We start from the raw sequence: 17,337 nt of genomic DNA on the forward strand, positions 1-17,337 counted from the left end.
GTCATTGTAAAGTCCTGGTTAGCACTGCTGCCATGTGTAAACCAACAGAATTGCCTGGAAATTTCAGTATTTCAGTGAGTACCTAAACCAGATTTTCCCTTACACTTTGAAGTGACCTAAAAATCCTTTGTTCAGCCATGTTTTCTGATTGTTAGTTCAGGGAAGGTTACCTATTACACATACAGTGTCAAAATTTTATTGTATAGTTTTAATGCAACTGACAAAATGAAATGTGATTGATTTCAGTAGACAAAAGAAGTGAAATCAGTACCTGTTGATAATGATTGTCTCTCTTACAAAGGTTGTTAATATATGTAGAATATAATATTTTTGTTTCCAAAAGCATTTAAGTATTTTCACATATACACCTATCAAATTATATTCCCTTTATATTTTTTCAGAAAGAATGTATGTCACTTCTTATATTTGCTAGTTTGCCTTTGTTTAGTTTACTGAATTATTGATGAAAAATTCTTTAAGTAAAACAGACACAAGAAGTGTAATTGATGTACATTATTACTACTAATAGAGGAGGAAAAAAGCAAAGAAATAATTTATTTGGTAAGATTTAACTACAAGAAAGTGGAATTTATATTGAATTTACTGTGAAAATTAATTTTTAAGAAGTAAAAAATAAAATACAGTATTCTGCCTGTATAAGGAAACTATAATTTAATGTTCAGATAACTTCTTCTTGTCAGGCAAGTCCTTTATACTCTATGGAGTCTGTATAAAACTCCTAGTATATCTAGAAATTTAATAAATTTGTCAGCTGTCAACAAGAATGGATGTTTTGTTTTATTCTAGATTTATGACTTATGATTTATTGACTTTTCAAATAACCTGGTGCTTTATTGTCCATTTTAAAGTGTTTTTTTTTTTATAAGGAGCAATTGCCTTCACAATGATTCTTTCGTAAAAAATTCCCTTTAAATTTAGTGAAATGCGTTTTTAATGCTGTGTTAGTGAGTGTTATTTCATTTTGGTACCTTATTTTGCTCTGTAGAAGTCAAAGCTTTTGCTTATCTTTGCTGCCCCCACCCCAGAAAGATAATTGCTTTGTCAAAAGGGTAACTGCAAATTATTTGTTGCAGAAATTTTGGCAACCATAAGCACATCTTTACTGAATTAGTTGCCTTAATTTTCCTCTAGTTTGTGTATCCACGTAATTTCTCCTTTGATATTTCAGTCTTTCACAATCTTGTTATTTTTCACATGAAATAGCATTCATTTCTTCTAACTTTTCTCTTTGTATTCCTTTTAGAAATAAGAAAAATTCTTCATTCATTTAGGTTTTGTGATAATCAGAGTCTAAAGCTAAAATAAATATTACTTGCTTTTACAAGAACTATTGTCACATGCTGATCTCTTCACTTTGCAGAAGCCCAGATTTTCTGATGAAAAGTGGGTATAATACTAAGAGTCTCCCCATTGTTGAGGCTCTTTTTCCTTACTCTTCCCTGGATATGATGACCAATATATGCACTGAGTTGAATCTTTAAGAAAAGAATTAATAAGGCATCATCAGGAGATTCTAGTCAGTTTAGTTTTGTAATTTTATTTGCTTTTACTTTATTTTGTTTCTAGGTCCACGGTCTTATTACCTAGGCTGACAACTCCCAAACTTCTTTTCTAGTTATCTTCTATTTAGGTCCCTATACCCAAACCATGTAGAAGGTATCTCAAAATCAACATGCCTTAAATAAAAACCCAAAACTTTCTTCTCTGCATAATTTCTTTTGCTTTTGATGTTCTTTTTATTTTTAAATTTTAAAATTTGTTTTAAATTTTTTTAAGATTTTTTAATTTATTTGACAGAGAGACTGCCAGAGAAGGAACACAGGGTGAGTGGGAGAGGGAGAAGCAGGCTTCCCCTGGAACAGGGAACCCAATCCGGGGCTCATCCCAGGATCCTGGGATCATGACCTGAGCTGAAGGCAGACACTTAACGACGGAGCTATCCAGGCGCCCCAAAATTTGTGTTAATTTTTTTAGAGACTTCATTGTTTTAGGGCAGTTTTAGGTTTACAATAAAATCGGGACGGTACCGCGATTTCCCTACACTCCCTTTCCCCACAAATAGATACCCTCTCCCTTAGTCAATGTCACTCACCAGAATGACTTTTTCTTTTTTAATCAAAAGATGAAACTAAATTATTACAGTATAATCATTCAAAGTCTATAGTATCTCAGAATTCACTCTTGGTGTTTTACATTCTGTGGGTTTGGACAAAAGTATAATGACATGTATCTATCATATAATAACATAAAAAGTATTTTCACTTCCCTAAAAATTCTTTGTGCTCCACTTATTCATCCTTTTGCTGCTCATACTCTCCACCTGGAAGCCATTGGTCTTTTTATTGTCTCTTGTTTTGTCTTTTCCACAATGTCATAGTTGAAATAATACAATAAGTAACCTTTTCAGATTGTCTTCTTTCACTTAGTAATATGCAGTTAGGACCCCTCCATGGCTTTTCATGATTCAATGTTCATGTCCTCTTAGCACTGAATATATCCATTCCTTTGTATGTAGCAGTTTATTTATTCATTCACCTATTGAAGGACGTGTTGGTTGTTTCCAAGTTTGGGCAATTATGACTAAAGCTGCAAACACTTTACAGGTTTTTCTGTGGATTTAAGTTTTCAGCTCCTTTGGGTAGATATCACGGAGCGTGATTGCTGGTTCATATGATAAATGTATATTTAGTTTTGTAAGAAACCTCTCAACTGTCTTTCAGAGTAAGCCATACCATTTTCTGCATTCCAGCAGCAGTGAATGTGAGTTCCTGTGGCTCCATAATCTCATTAGCATTTGGTGTTGTCAGTGTTCTGGAATCTGGCCATTGTAGAAGGTGTGTAGTGGTATCTCAGTGTTTTAATTTGCATTTCGCTGATGACATGATGTGAAGCATCTTTTTATATCTCTATTTGTCATCTGTATATCTACTTCAGTGAGGTGTCTGTTCAGGCCTGGGGTTCATTTTTTAATCATTTCTTTGTTTCTTACTGTTGAGTTTTAAGAGTTCTTTTTATATTTTGAATAATAATCCTTCATTAGATATGTCTTTGGCAAATATTTTCTCCCGATCTGTGGTTTGTCTTTTACTTCTCTTTATAGTGTCTTTCCTGGAGAAGATTTTAATTTTAATAAAGTCCATCTTACCAATTATTTCTTCATGGATTGTGTCTTTGGTGTTGTATCTAAAAAGTCATCCCCATACTCAAGGTCTTGTATGTTTTTTTTCTTATGTTATCTTCTAGGAGTTACTTAGTTTTGCATTTTATATTTAGGTTTGTGATCCATTTTGAGTAAATTTTTGTGAAGCACGTAAGGTCTGTTTTCTGGATTTACTTTTTCATGTGGTTGACCAGTTTTTCCAGCAGCATTATTGAAGACACTTTGCTCCATTTGTCAGAGATCAGCCGACTATTTATTGGTGTCTATGTCTGGGCTCTCTCTTCTGTTCTATCCATTGATCTATTTTTTATTCTTTCACCAATACCACACTATCTTGATGACTATAGCTTTTTTTTTTTTAAAGATTTTATTTATTTATTTGACAGAGAGAGATCACAAGTAGACAGAGAGGCAGGCAGAGAGAGAGAGGGAAGCAGGCTCCCTGCTGAGCAGAGAGCCCGATGTGGGACTCGATCCCAGGACCCCGAGATCATGACCCGAGCAGAAGGCAGTGGCTTAACCCACTGAGCCACCCAGGTGCCCCTTGATGACTATAGCTTTATAGTAAGTCTTGAGGTTGGTAGTGTCAGTCCTCCAACTTTGTTCTTTAGTAGTTTGTTGGCTATTTTTTGCCTCTTCATATAAACTTTGGAATACATTATGACTATCCATAAAATAACTTACTGGGTTTTGGCTAGTATTGCACTGAACCTGTAGATCAATTTGGAAGGGCTGACATCTTGACAGTATTTATTCCTCCTATTCATCTGCCTGGACTATCCATTTATTTAGTTCATTTTTTATATCATTCTGGAGTTTTATAATTTTTATCACTTAGATCTTGTATATATTTTGTTAGATTTACACATAAGTATTGGGGGGGGTTGCTAAAGCAAATAGTACTAAAAGTTTAATTTCAAATTCCACTTGTTTATTATTGGTTTATAGGAAAATAATTGACTTTTTAAATTAATCTATATCCTGCAAGCTTGCTGTAATTTCTTATTAGTTCCAAGAGGATTTTTGTATATTCTTTTGGATTTTTCTATACAGATAATCATGCCACCTAAAAAACAAAGACAGTTTCATGTCTTCCTTGCCAATTTGTATATGTTTTTTTTTTTTTATCACAATAGCAAGGACTCCTGGTATGATGTGGAGAAGGAGTGGTGAGAGGAGACATCATTGCCTTGTGTCTGATCTTAGTGGGAAATCTTTGTGGCTTTCATCATTAAGTATGATGTTAGCTGTAGGTTTTTGTTTTTAGGATTTTATTTATTAGAGAGCAGGAGAGAGAGAGCGAGCTCGAGCATGGGAGCACGTGGGGTGGGGAGGAGAACGTGGAGGAAGAGGGAGAGCAGGATCCCTGCTGAAGGCGAGCCCATCACAGGGCTCATCTCAGGGCTCAATCCCAGGATCCTGGGATTATGACCTGAGCTGAAGGCAGGTGCTTAACTGACTAAGGCACCCAGGTGCCCCTAGCTATAGGGTTTTTATAGATAGTTTTTATCAAGTTGGGAAAGTTCTTTTTTTACTAAGGGTTTTTTTTTAATCATGAATGGTTCTTGAATTGTGTCAAATGCTTTTTCTGCATCTATTGATATGAGTACGCCATTTTTCTTTTTCAGCTATTGATGTGATTATATTAATTGATTTTTGAATCTTTAGCCTTGCATACTGTGGAGAAATCCCACTTGGTTGTGTTGTATAATTCTTTTTATACTTTTTTGGATACAATTTACTATATTATGTTGAGGTTTTTTGTACTTAAGTTCGTGGGAGATACTAGTCCATAGTTTTCTTAAAATCTTTTTGTCTGGTTTGGTATTAGAGTGATGTTGGGCTCAAAGAATGAGTTAGGAAGTAATTACTCTGCTTCGACCCTCTGAAAGATATTGTAGAGAATTGTTATAATTTCTTTCCATTTAAATTGTTTGATAGTATTCACTAGTGAACCCATCTGGGCCTGGTTCTTTCTGTTTTGGAACATTGTTAAATATTGAGTCTGTTTCTTTAATAGATATAGATCTGTTCAGAATGTCTTTCTTTTTGTGTGAGCTTTGACAGGTTGTATCTTGCAGGTTACTGGTCCTTTTCATTAGGTTATCAAATCTGTGGGCATAGAATTGTTCCTAGTATTCCTTTTTGTTCTTTTAATTTCCACAGGATCTGTAGTTACATCCCTTCTTTCATTTCTGATATTAGTATTTCGTGTCCTCTCTCTTTTTTTTTCTTAGACTGGCTTGATGCTTAATCAATTTTATTGATCTTTTCAGTGAATCAGCTTTTTGTTTCATTGATTTTCTCTATTGATTTGCTCTTTCCAGATGCTTTTATTTATACCTTAATTCTTACTATTTCTTCTCTTATGCTTACTTTGGATTTAGTTTACTCTTCTTTTTCTAGTTTCCAAAGGTGGAAATGTAGATAATTATTTTAGATTTTTCTTCTTTTCTAGAGGTGCATAATAGAGGTTTGAACTCATGATTCCCGTGTGTGTGGAGAGGTGGTTCCCTATACTACTGCTATCACCAAACAATTCTCTATAACATTAGCTGGTTGTCCTACAATTTAATTCTTTTTTTTTTTTTTTTTTTTGGTTAAGATTTTATTTATGTATTTGACAGAGAGAGACACACAGAGAGAGGGAATACAAGCAGGGAGAGTGGGAGAGGGAGAAGCAGGCTTCCTGCCAAGCAGGGAGCCCAATGTGGGGCTTGTTCCTAGAACCCTGGGATCATGAACTGAGCCGAAGGCAGACACTTAACGACTGAGCCACCCAGGTGCCCCTAATTCAATTCTAATACTGTCTACTTGGAGATAGTGTCAGATCCCACATGTTAAGGGCCCAGTCATAGAAGATTGCTGCTCTGACTTTAGGACACCACTCACAAGCCCAGATTATCACCTGTGCTTTTGACCAACTGACTATAGACTGGAAATTTGATTGACCCCCTCCTTGGTCTTCTGATGCCAGGTGTTACCTGGGCATGTAACAGACTGACTATCAATCAGAGGTTCCTACCACCACCTTCAGTTGAATTAATTTGCTAGAGTGTCTCACAGAGCTCAGGGAAATATTTTACTTCCTGGATTTCTGGTTTATGATAAAAAGATATGATGAAAGATACAGAAAAATGGTTAAATGAACATCCAGATGGAGGAAATGCATAGGGCAATGTATGGGGAAAGGGCACAGAGCTTCCATGTCCTCTCCAGGCATGCCACTCTGCCACCATCTCCATGTGCTTACAGACCAGCTCTCTGAACCCTGTCCTTTTGGGATTTTATGGAGATTTTGTTATATAGGTATGATTGATTCAGTCATTGGCTCTTGGTGATTGAACTTGGTCTCCAGGTTCTCTCCTTTCCTGAAAGACTGGGTGGGGCAAGTGGAACTGAAAGTTCCAATCTTCTAATCACATGGTTGGCTTCACTGGCAACTAGGTCTTGTCCTTAGCTGAATTTCAAAAGTCATCTCATTAACATGACAAAAGACATCTTTCTCACACTCATCACTTAGGAAGTTTCAAGGGTTTTAGAAACTTTGTGCCAGAAAGAGGGATGAAGACCAAATATGTATATTGATATTATAAATCACAGTATCACAACATTCAGTGCTGTAAATTTCCTTGTAAGCATTGCTTTCACTCCATTCCAAAAATTATACTAAGTTGTGTTTTCATTTCTTTCAAAATATTTTTACTATATCTTAAGATTTCTTTGACTCATGTTATTTAGAAATGTGCTTTTAATCTTCATATGTTATGGGATTTTCCAGTTATCTTTCTGGTTTTGATTTCTAATTTTTAATTTTATTGTGGTCTGAGAGTAGACATATATGATTTTTTATTCTCTTTAATAAATAAAGAGAAAATTTAATTTGTAAGATGCCATTTATAGCCCTGAATATGATCTTACTTAGTGAATGTTCCATGTGAGCTTCAGAGAAATGTGTATTCAGCTGTTGTCAGATGAAGTCGTGTATAGATATCAATTATCTCCAGTTATTTGTTGGTGTTGTTGAGTTGAGTGATGTCCTAACTGACTTTCTGCCTGCTGTATTTGTCTATTTCTGAGAGAGGGGTGTTGAAGTCTCCAAGGGTGACAGTAGATTCATCTGTTTCTCCTTGCAGTTTTAGTGGTATTTGCCTCACTAGTTTGATGCTCTGTTGTTAGGCACATACACTTTAAGAAATGTAATGCCTTTTGAAGAATTGACACCTTTATCATTATATAATGCCCTTCTTAATCTCTGATTACTTTCCTTGCTTTGAAGACTTCCCTGTACAAAGTTAATGTAAGTACTTCTACTTTTTTTGATTGTTGTTAACATGGTATATTTTTTCCTAGATATACTTTAAATCTGTATGTGTCTTTATATTTAAACTAGGTTTCTTTTAGACAACATATAGATGGATTGTGTTTTTCACTTTGTCCTGACAGTTTCTGACCTTTAATTGATGCATTTAGACATTGACATTCAAGTTGATTATTTATGTAGTTGGATTAATAGCTACCATGTTTGTTACTGTTTTATATTTGTTCTCTTGTTCTTTGTTCCTGCTTTCATCTTCTACTGTTTTTCTGCCTTTTTGATTTTAAGTAAGCATTTTATATAATTCCATTTTGACTCCTTTCTTAGAAGCATGTCAGTTAAAATTACTTTATTAACCTTTTTAAATTGTTGCCACAGAGTTTGCAACTAAATTCTACTATCAACAGTATACAACTTCATGGGTATTGTGTGTACTTCATATCAACAAAATAATCATTCCTTCTTATTCCTAGTATCAGTCATATGTTATTAATTTCATATAGAAGCATACATAAGCATATATACATATGTATAAGTATACATGATGAAATACAGTGTTGCTGTTACTATTTTGAATAAACTGTTCTATATTAGATCATTTAGAATTTAAAAAAAGTTTTCAAAAAAAATAGAAGTTTTCATTTTACCTTCACTATTTCTTCTTTAGTGCTCTTGGTTTTCTTTATATAGATCCAAGTTTCTGTCCTTTATTATTTTCCTTCTTGCTAAAGAAATTTTGTTAACATTTTTTTGCATGCTAAGTCTACTAGCAACAAATATCCTCAGTTTTTGTCTGAGAAAGTCTTTATTTTTCCTTCACTTTTGAAGGATAATTTTTCAGAGTAGAGAACTTGATGTTGCTGGGTTCCTTCCGTCCCTTACTCCATCACTTTAAATTTTTTACTCCATTCTCTTGCACGGTTTCTGAGGAAAAATCAGATGTAATTCTTATCTTACTTCCATTCTTGGTATTGTGTTTTTTCCCTTTGGCTTCTTATAGGAATTTTTTGTTATATTTGATTTTCTTTAATTTGAAAATGATATACCTAGGTATAGTTTATTTTGGCTTTTATCTTGATTGGTGTTCTCTGAGTTTTCTGAATATGTGGTTTGGTTTCTGATAAAAATTTTGGGGGAAATTCTTAATCATTGTTTTTAAAAAATATTGCTTCTGTTCCTTTCTAGTATTCTTCTCCTTCTGGTATTCCCATTATGTGTATGTTACACATTTTGTAGTTGTCCCACAGCCCTTGGTATTCTTTTTCTTTTTTTAGTTTTGTTCTCTTTGGTTTTGGGTTTTTGAGGACTCTGTTGATATATACTTGAGATTACAGATTTTTCCTCATCCGTGTTCAGTCTACTAATATTCCCGTCAAACACACTTCTCATTTTCTTTACAATATTTTTTACTGATAGCATTTCTTTTTTGTTCTTAGGAATTCCATCTCTCTGCTTTTACATTGTCCATTTGTTCTTTTATGATGTCTCTTTTATCCATTAGAGCCCTTACCATACGGGCTTAGCATAATTTTTTCTTGATAGTCAGACACCATGGCCTTGGTAAAAGGAACTGCTATAAATAGGCCTGTAGGAATGTGGTGGTGAGGTGCTGGGGAGAGAAAGCATCCTTAACACTGTGATTAAATACTGGTTTTTTTTTGTTTTTTTTTTTGTTTTTTTTTTAGTCAATTTATGCCACTGGACTGTAAACTTCACAAGAGTTTCTCAGGGTTTTTTCAGCGCCATTGAGTGGGAAAAGATGACAATAGTTGGCTATAGTTGGATATTTCCCTTCTCTATGTCAGTTGGGCTCTTAAAATACCTCAGCAGGTTGGGATTGGTTAACTAGTTTCTCCTGAGGGCAGGCCTTGTTAACAGATTGCTCTGGTATATTTCAAGTTCATTTTCCTTTCCCCTGGGAAGCCCAGGAGGATTTTTCTGTTACTTATTAAGAAGACCTGGTTGATCTCCTGGAAATAAATCATACTACAAATGTAGAGTCCTCTCTACGACTGGAGGGGCTGAAACCACTGAGATTCCGGCAATTTGTCAATTACAGTTCAGTTTTCCTTACCTGGGCACTGTTTGCCATAGTGATTTCCACTTGTGTGTCTCTGCTCCAATAATCCACGACTCCCTGTAGTTTGCTCTTTGTCTCCCCAATCTTCAGGGCATCGGTTTGCCTTGTTCTTCTTCTCTCTTACTGGATCCTAGAAGAGCTGTTGATATATATCAGTTTGTTTAGCTCTTTACTTGATAGAATGGATGGACTTTTGGATTCCAGGATTTTTACTTTCAGAACCAGAAACCTCTATATTGCTTTGTTTCATCTCTCTTTTACTACTGGTTTGCCCTGAATTTGCACAGCATTATAGAAGTGTGCAGCACAGTGAGGAAACTGAAGGACTAGCATTTTGATAGCAGAAATGAAAAGAAGGGCCCCACAACCAGAAATTATTGGGGAAGTCATGGAAAGGGAAGAACCTGGGAAGTAGCTCAATAACATTATGTATGAATTCAGCTCTGAACCGTACCTTTGTGATTTTGATCCAAATTAGAGGTCTAACCATTGCAGTAAAGCAAGATAAAGAATCAAAAGTCATTCAGGTTGGAAAGGAAAAAAATAGAACTGTCCCTTTTACAGATGACATTATTGTCTATGTAAAAAATTCTTAAGGATTAATACACTCAAAATTCTAGTAAGCAAATTCAGAAAATTTGCAAGAGACAAGTTTCTCATACAAAAATAAATTTTATTTCTGTGCATTAACAATGTATAGTAGGATACCAAGTGAAAAATACCTTTAACAATAGCTTCAGAAATTGAAGTAAGTAAATAAGTATTTAAAATATCAATGTCCAAAACATGTAAGGATCTGTGTGCTGAAATCTACAAATCACTGATGAAAGAAATGAAAGTATTAATTAAATGATGAGATATATTGTTCTTATGTATAGGAAGACTCAAAATAGTAAAGATGTCATTGAAGAGACTTATAGACTTGACACAATACCAGTTAAGATCCTGGCTAGCTTTGTTGATTGATATACGCAAGGTGATTCTAAAATTTATATGAAAAGATAAAGTAACGAGTAGCTGAAATGACTTTGAAGAAGAATAAAGTTGAGGGAATAATATTTACTGGCTTTAGGATGTACTATAAAACTCTAATAAAGAATACAGTATATGATATCAGCAACATGTATCTTTACAACAGAATAGAGTCTAGAAATAGTCTTGCACATATATGGACAATTGATTTGTAGCAAAGGTGCAAAATCAGTGTAAGGGAGGAAGGATAGTTATATGCCAAAAAATGGTTCCTGACCTAACCTCACACCTTAAAAAAATTAACTCAAAATTAACTCTAAATCTAAAATATAAAACTATCGAACATGTAGAAGAAAACATATAGGGGAGAATCTTTGTGATCTAAACTAGGCAACATCATTTTAAACATGATAATAGAAGGATGTACATAAAAGACAAAAATTGGTAAATTTGACTTGGACTTCCTTAAGTTAAAATCTTTTAGTTTTCCAAAGATGCAACAAAAAGACGTGTTTCAGACTGGAGGAACATGGTAGAAAATTTTTACTTGACAAAAGACTATATCAAAAATATGTAAAGAAGTCCCTTAAGCTTTAATAGTGAGAAAACATAAAATTCAACTTAAAAAATGGGCTTAAACTTGAACAGACACTTGACCCAAGAGGATATAAGGATGTCAAAATAGCACATGAAAAGATGTTCAGCATCATTAATCAATAGGGTAATGTATATTAAAACTAGTTTAAGATATAGCTACACACTTAGTAGAATAGCCAAAATAGAAAATACTCATGGTTCCAAGTGCTAGCAAGGATGAGAAGCAACTGGAATAGATTAATGATGGGATTGCCAAGTGGTACAGCCACTCTGGCAGTTTGGCAGTTTATTACGAAGTTAAACATACACAGTTACCTTCTTATTCAGCCTTTCTCCTCATAGGTTTGTATTTATGAGAAATGAATGAAAACTGTGTTCCCACAGAAGCCTTTATATGAATGTTTTTAATAGTCCTATTCATAATTGTTAACTAGATACAACTCAGATGTACACAGACTGTGATAATCCATTTATAAAATGAAATACTAGTCGGCAATTAGAGGAATAAACTCTTGACATACACAACTACTTGGGATGCGTCTCAAAGGCAATATATTGAGGTCAGAAAGACAAACTCAGAAGGTTGCATACTGTATGATTCAAGTTATAGGACATTGTTGAAATGTCAGAACTGTAGTGATAGATAAGAGATGAGTAGTTATTCAAGATGATGGGAGTTGGAAGGATGTGATTATAAAGCTGAGAAGGGATAGGATAAATGAAGGTTTTTCTTAGTGTGATGGAACTGATCTATATCTTGATTGTGGTGTGGTTATACAAATCTACAATTCTGTCATTTTTAGAATTGTATACACAAACACAAAAGAAAAGAAAGAATAAAAAAAAGTCAGGCTTTTTTTTTTTGCCTGATTATTTAAAAGGTAATTAAAAACAACAGAAAATTCCTATAAAGCCTGAATATGAAATAATTATTTCAGCTTTTTGTGCAGTCAGATGTTACTATTTTCCTTATTGGATAATTTTAGCACCTCCAGGGTGTACTTTTTAACCCTGCTTCTGTTAAATAGGCTGGGCTTCGCTGAAAATGGAGCTAGCACCAGGATAAAGGACTGGCCATTTGGCCTCCCTGCTGTGGCATATTTTGATCTTGAACGGCATTAGAGGATGCATGCATAGTTAAGGTCACACATGTGTCATTATGACCTCTCTGTCTTACTTTTGAAATTTTGAGCTTCTTAGGTGTTAGGAGGTTACATCATGAAATTTCTGAAGTATTCATGTATCCATGGATTACACATTACTGTAGTATGTCCACTCAATTTTCATAAAGGGACAAGCACATTTAGAGTATTGTAAATGGTCATTTTTCAGTTGGGATTAAATTGAAAATAGTAGGCTTTGAGAGTTATTTCTGCTACAGTAGAGCCTTTTTAGTAAGTATCTTTTGGCTTTTTAGAGTTATGAATGGAGCTGATCAAAAGGCTGTTTTGTTCTCAAACTATGTTAATACCAGTAGATACTATATAATAACATAGAACTATGTCATAAGAGGTTTAGAATAAGTTCCTTTAGAAGTAAAAATTTAAAATTTTTCTTCCTATATAAGAAAGATTTTGAGATATTTCAGTTATAAGTTTATAAACTTAGACTTTTTGGCTATATTTTGTCAGAAATAACATAGGCAGATGAAACATAAAGTCAAAATCTGTTACCAGAAGAAGGTAAAAATGTGTAATAGCCTGATTAAAATAGGGCCTTTAAAGAATATTCTTAAATAGCCATGACAGTATTAGCAATTCCAATTTATAAGGCTGCCTGTTTCCTTATCAGGCTGTAAGAAAAGGTAGAAATTACCAAGATATTTCATGGCTAAAGGCAGGCTTAGTGATTTCATGTGCTACTGGTGTATTCCATCTGTCCTTACATTTTACTGTGCTGCATTTCACTGTTTTCCTTATTTGACTCTGCAGATAAATGTATTTTACTTATTTCAGCATGTATCTCCACTTGATGTCCAAACTGATGAATGTGACAGTTTGCGTATCAGGTTCATTGCGTACATAGGCAGGTAGGATGTTCTTTTAAGAGCGCATTTTCAGGAATACATTGTCTAAAAGTGACCATTAGATGTACCTGTAATTAGAAATTTTGGTTTAGAGCTTTCTAATTTTGAACTGTGAAGGAATTTAACTCTTCTAACTTTTTTGAGGCTTATTTTTGCATGTGTGTCACTAGAAATTAATTGTGTTGAGTGAGAAATTATCTTGGGTATGGACTTGAGTTGATTTCTTTTACAGTTTTGTTCCTGCTGTGGTCACTCTCATCTCAGAAAAGTTTTCTAGTCAAAAACATAGCATAGAAACAATGGTATTAGATATTTTATATACTTTTAATCATCCTTTGCAAGATTTCAATATATCTCAATAACAAATTAGGCTACATGAAAGATGAAACCTTAGAAAAAGTCAAGAGTTACCCTTACTGGGACCTTAATCTCAATGGAACTTAATCTTCTGAGTTTGTTCTGGCAATTACTTTGTCCATAGTGTTTTTTAAGATATTAAAAACACCCTTTTAAAAGGGGATGAGGTGTTGGGTCTTGGGCAGTCTTTAATTTTTTACATTATGAATTTCATTCTTCTCAGTGTATTTAAGCAGTTCGTCTAGCTGAGGTACTAGGCTTGTTTCAGTACAAAGCAGATTGAAAAGCCAGTTTCTATATTCTAAGAACTTGTCTTTGAACTGAACTTAGGTTACATATTCAATCTTAATAATTTCTGTTATATATTACGTCTCTTATGATATATGATATATTACATCTTTAAATAATGAAATATGTCAAAGATAATAAAACTTTTAGGAACACATGACATGAGTTGTCCACACTAGTTACTTTTAAAAAATAAATAATGGACAAACTGAAATGGATAAAATTACATTAAAATCAAATCCAAATCTATATATAAATTTTAATGGAACCTAAATATAGTACATATTTTTCATTAGAAACAAATTAGTCATGTTCATACATAGTTATTAAATATTCTCAGGTATTTGTTGGCAAAAACTATGTGGGATTCTCTAATAATATGGACCAGAAAGCTCTAGAGAGATAATAAATATGCTGTCATTAGAGGTATTATTATACTATTTTCTTCATTTTTCCTAAGGCCTAGCACTTTGTTACTTGAAATGAATACTATTGTCTAATTTAATGGGAGCTTTCTAAGAACTGGAAGATGGTAATTATATTTTAAAAATAACACTATAGATTGTTAGTGTCATTTTCCTTAAAGGGAGACAGGATTATTAAACACCCTTAACTATTCCTGATGTAGAATTGCTACGTGTAGAACGTGATATGTTATAGCACTATCTATTGAAAAGTTTAGCAATTTTATTTTATAAGCTAAAAGTTACTATGCTTTTTGTTTGTCAAGTAAGAGATTCCATGAAAATCTGATTCTAGGTATTGCTATACTTTTCAAGAGAATCTTCTATGTTGTGTATACTAGTCTTGGCTGACACAGATACTCGGTTTCGGGTTATCCTATATACTTAGATCCTCTGCAGATGAACTGATGTGTCTAGACAGGAAGTGGTATGTAGGAGATATAGGAATGGGCTGAAGTATCCTTTATATTTGCCTTTGTATCTAGGGGAGTTGGAAATAGGCAAGAATGGAGAGAAATTTTGTATGGCAGTACACAGAATTTTGCAAGTTTATTGTGAGCCCCGCAGCAATCCGATGCATTTTAGTTACTGGTAAGTTTGTTAAATTATGTTTGAAAATGTAACTCTTCGAAGATGGCCATCTATTTACTATTACATCCACCATGTCAAATATACCTATTTTAAAGATTTTTTTTTTTTTAAAGATGTGGTATTGCTGTTGCATTTAGTTTTAGGTATAAATGTAAAATACTTTCGCTAGTGAATGCATTTGACTTTTCAATTGTTGTTGTAGCTAAAACTGAAGTGAAATTAACTTTACATGGGTTAGCATAGTCATGCGTTAAGATTTGGGAATAAACTTAATATTTCTGATTTTGTAATGGAACTCCACTGTGAAGAGAAATCTGAGCTAATTCCTTAGATGTTTGAGAAAGAGTAGCGCTTATGATAGAAAAGAATAAGAAAATCCATGGTAATTTTATATAGAGGGTGATTTATTGTAAGAAATTTTTTTTTGCATTTTTTTTCATGGACCATAGGAACCATAGGCATTTCTTTTTGGCAGTGCTGATTTTTAGGAATTTTAGTCATCTTTCCCCCTACATCATTAAGTTAAGTGTAGATAAGAATTCCATGAAAAGATTAGGACATTCTGTAATCTCTGTGCAGTAGTTTCTTTATTCTTCTCAAACATTTAGGTAGAAGTATTTTGTGCAGTAGTACCTGTGCAGTTATTTGTGAAGTGGCTTTTATCATTGATACAATTCATTAAAAATGGAATAGATTGCCTAATAGCTGTTCTTCCTTACAGAAACATTAAAAAAATCCCCAAAGATTCTTTGGTAGTTGTGGTTTATTTGTAAATGTCTAACTTTAGGACAAAGTAAAAGGACATCTTTGACTTGTAATACCAGTTAACTTTTTTTGTGTGGTTTAAAGAAATAGAGCCAATTAATGTAATTCAATTTTAATTTCCTGTAATGAAGTACTTTATTTCCAGATATACTCTAGTTTTTCTGACTGATGTCATGTAACCTATTAAACTATTAGTTTTTATAATAACGAAAATTTTGCTATTGATTCTTTCAATGAAAATATTTCTGATTTGAACAAGAATAGCCACATTATCGGAGAAATGTGTTGTCAATTCTATTGAAACCGGAAGAGAATAACTTGAGAGAATAGAATCACTTTTGGACTTTAATTTTTTCAAGTTTTCCTCTTTAACAGATTTTCTTAATTCCTTGCAGTAATGAGTACTGGTGAATTTAAAATATATTTAGAAATTTGTGGTTTTACTCTTTCTTGTGAATATAAATAGTTAATTTAGGGTACATTACAAAACACAGCAAATAGATATTTTAATTGCTGATGAAGTTTGGCTTGTCACTTATTATAAACTACAATAACCATATACAATGAGGGAATATATATTTTCTTAATTAGGAATGCCATCATGTATTAATGCTGCTAGTTGAATAATTCTCAGTGTAACTTTGTGAAGTAATATATTATCAAAGCTTAATTCAATGCAGTCATTTATTTTTCTTTTGTTTTCTTCTTTCATTCAACAGACACATTAAGGGCTTTATCTTTGTCTGGGCACTTATTTTGTGTGCTTTTGTGTGTTTGTGTATGCATTGTGTAATTAACTGCCACTTTCATTTCAATACTATACAGATCATTTGTTTTTCTGTTCCTGTGAGCTTTCCTGAGGGCATGTATGGACATATTAAATAACATGTTGCATATTTCTCTGGATATTTTCTAAAAAAAAAATAAGATTTTTTGAAAAATAGGTCTAAATGAAAAGTTTATTTTAAAAACAGGTGTTTTTCCAAAGCAATATCACATACGTATTTAAAATTCTCTAAGATGGTATGTTCTTTAAAAGAATATTATGATGAAAGTTTTTATTGTGGAGAATTGATGTATTTGTGCGTGTGTTTCTTATGTTAGATTTACTTGAAGCAGGTAATGTACACATGTGCGGATGACCTTCACTGTTTGACTTTGGAATATTAAAAAAACTATGCATTTATGTTTTGATTTATGATACTTAATTTTAAAGAGATGAGACTAGTTTTCTCATGCTTGTGAGAAAATATACTCCTGTACAATATAAGGTATAATAATCATTGTCAGCAAAATAGAGATTAGATTTGAATTTGGTTGTTATCTTTTGGCATAATAAAATTCTGAAATGGAACACTGTGTTTATAATCAGCATTTGATGATTACATAATGAAATTATCTGTACTTTACATGCAGTGCTACTCTTTTGGCATTCCTGGTTGAACTACTTAAAAGTTCAGTAGCCATGCAAGAACAGATGCTGGGTGGAAAAGGCTTTTTAGTCATTGGCTACTTACTTGAAAAGGTAAGTGATATGTGTTGATGGTTTTATTGTGTTATGTTCATAGCTGAACTGACAACCCCTAACTATATTTTCATTATACTTTTCATGCACTACTCATTATTGTCGGCTAACTCACAAATATTTACTTTTATATTTTGCAGTGAGACCTAAGTGTAGACATTGAATTAAATTGG

The 17,337-nt window shown here is 33.2% G+C and overlaps 1 protein-coding gene across 4 annotated transcripts in view; it reads left to right on the forward strand.

Annotated features, from left to right (window-relative positions):
• Positions 1-17,337, forward strand: part of LOC111158523 (neurobeachin) — a 672,328-nt gene that overhangs the window by 127,932 nt on the left and 527,059 nt on the right. For all 4 annotated transcript variants that reach the window (XM_022520602.1, XM_022520603.1, XM_022520605.1 and 1 more), the window contains exon 11: positions 17,056-17,164. In XM_022520602.1, the coding sequence (XP_022376310.1) occupies positions 17,056-17,164 (109 nt within the window). The remainder of the gene's footprint in view (positions 1-17,055; positions 17,165-17,337) is intronic.

Source organism: Enhydra lutris, unplaced genomic scaffold (assembly GCF_002288905.1).
Source record: "Enhydra lutris kenyoni isolate GAN:26980312 unplaced genomic scaffold, ASM228890v2 scaffoldscaffold60, whole genome shotgun sequence".
In the NCBI taxonomy this organism is placed as follows: Eukaryota; Metazoa; Chordata; class Mammalia; order Carnivora; family Mustelidae; genus Enhydra; species Enhydra lutris.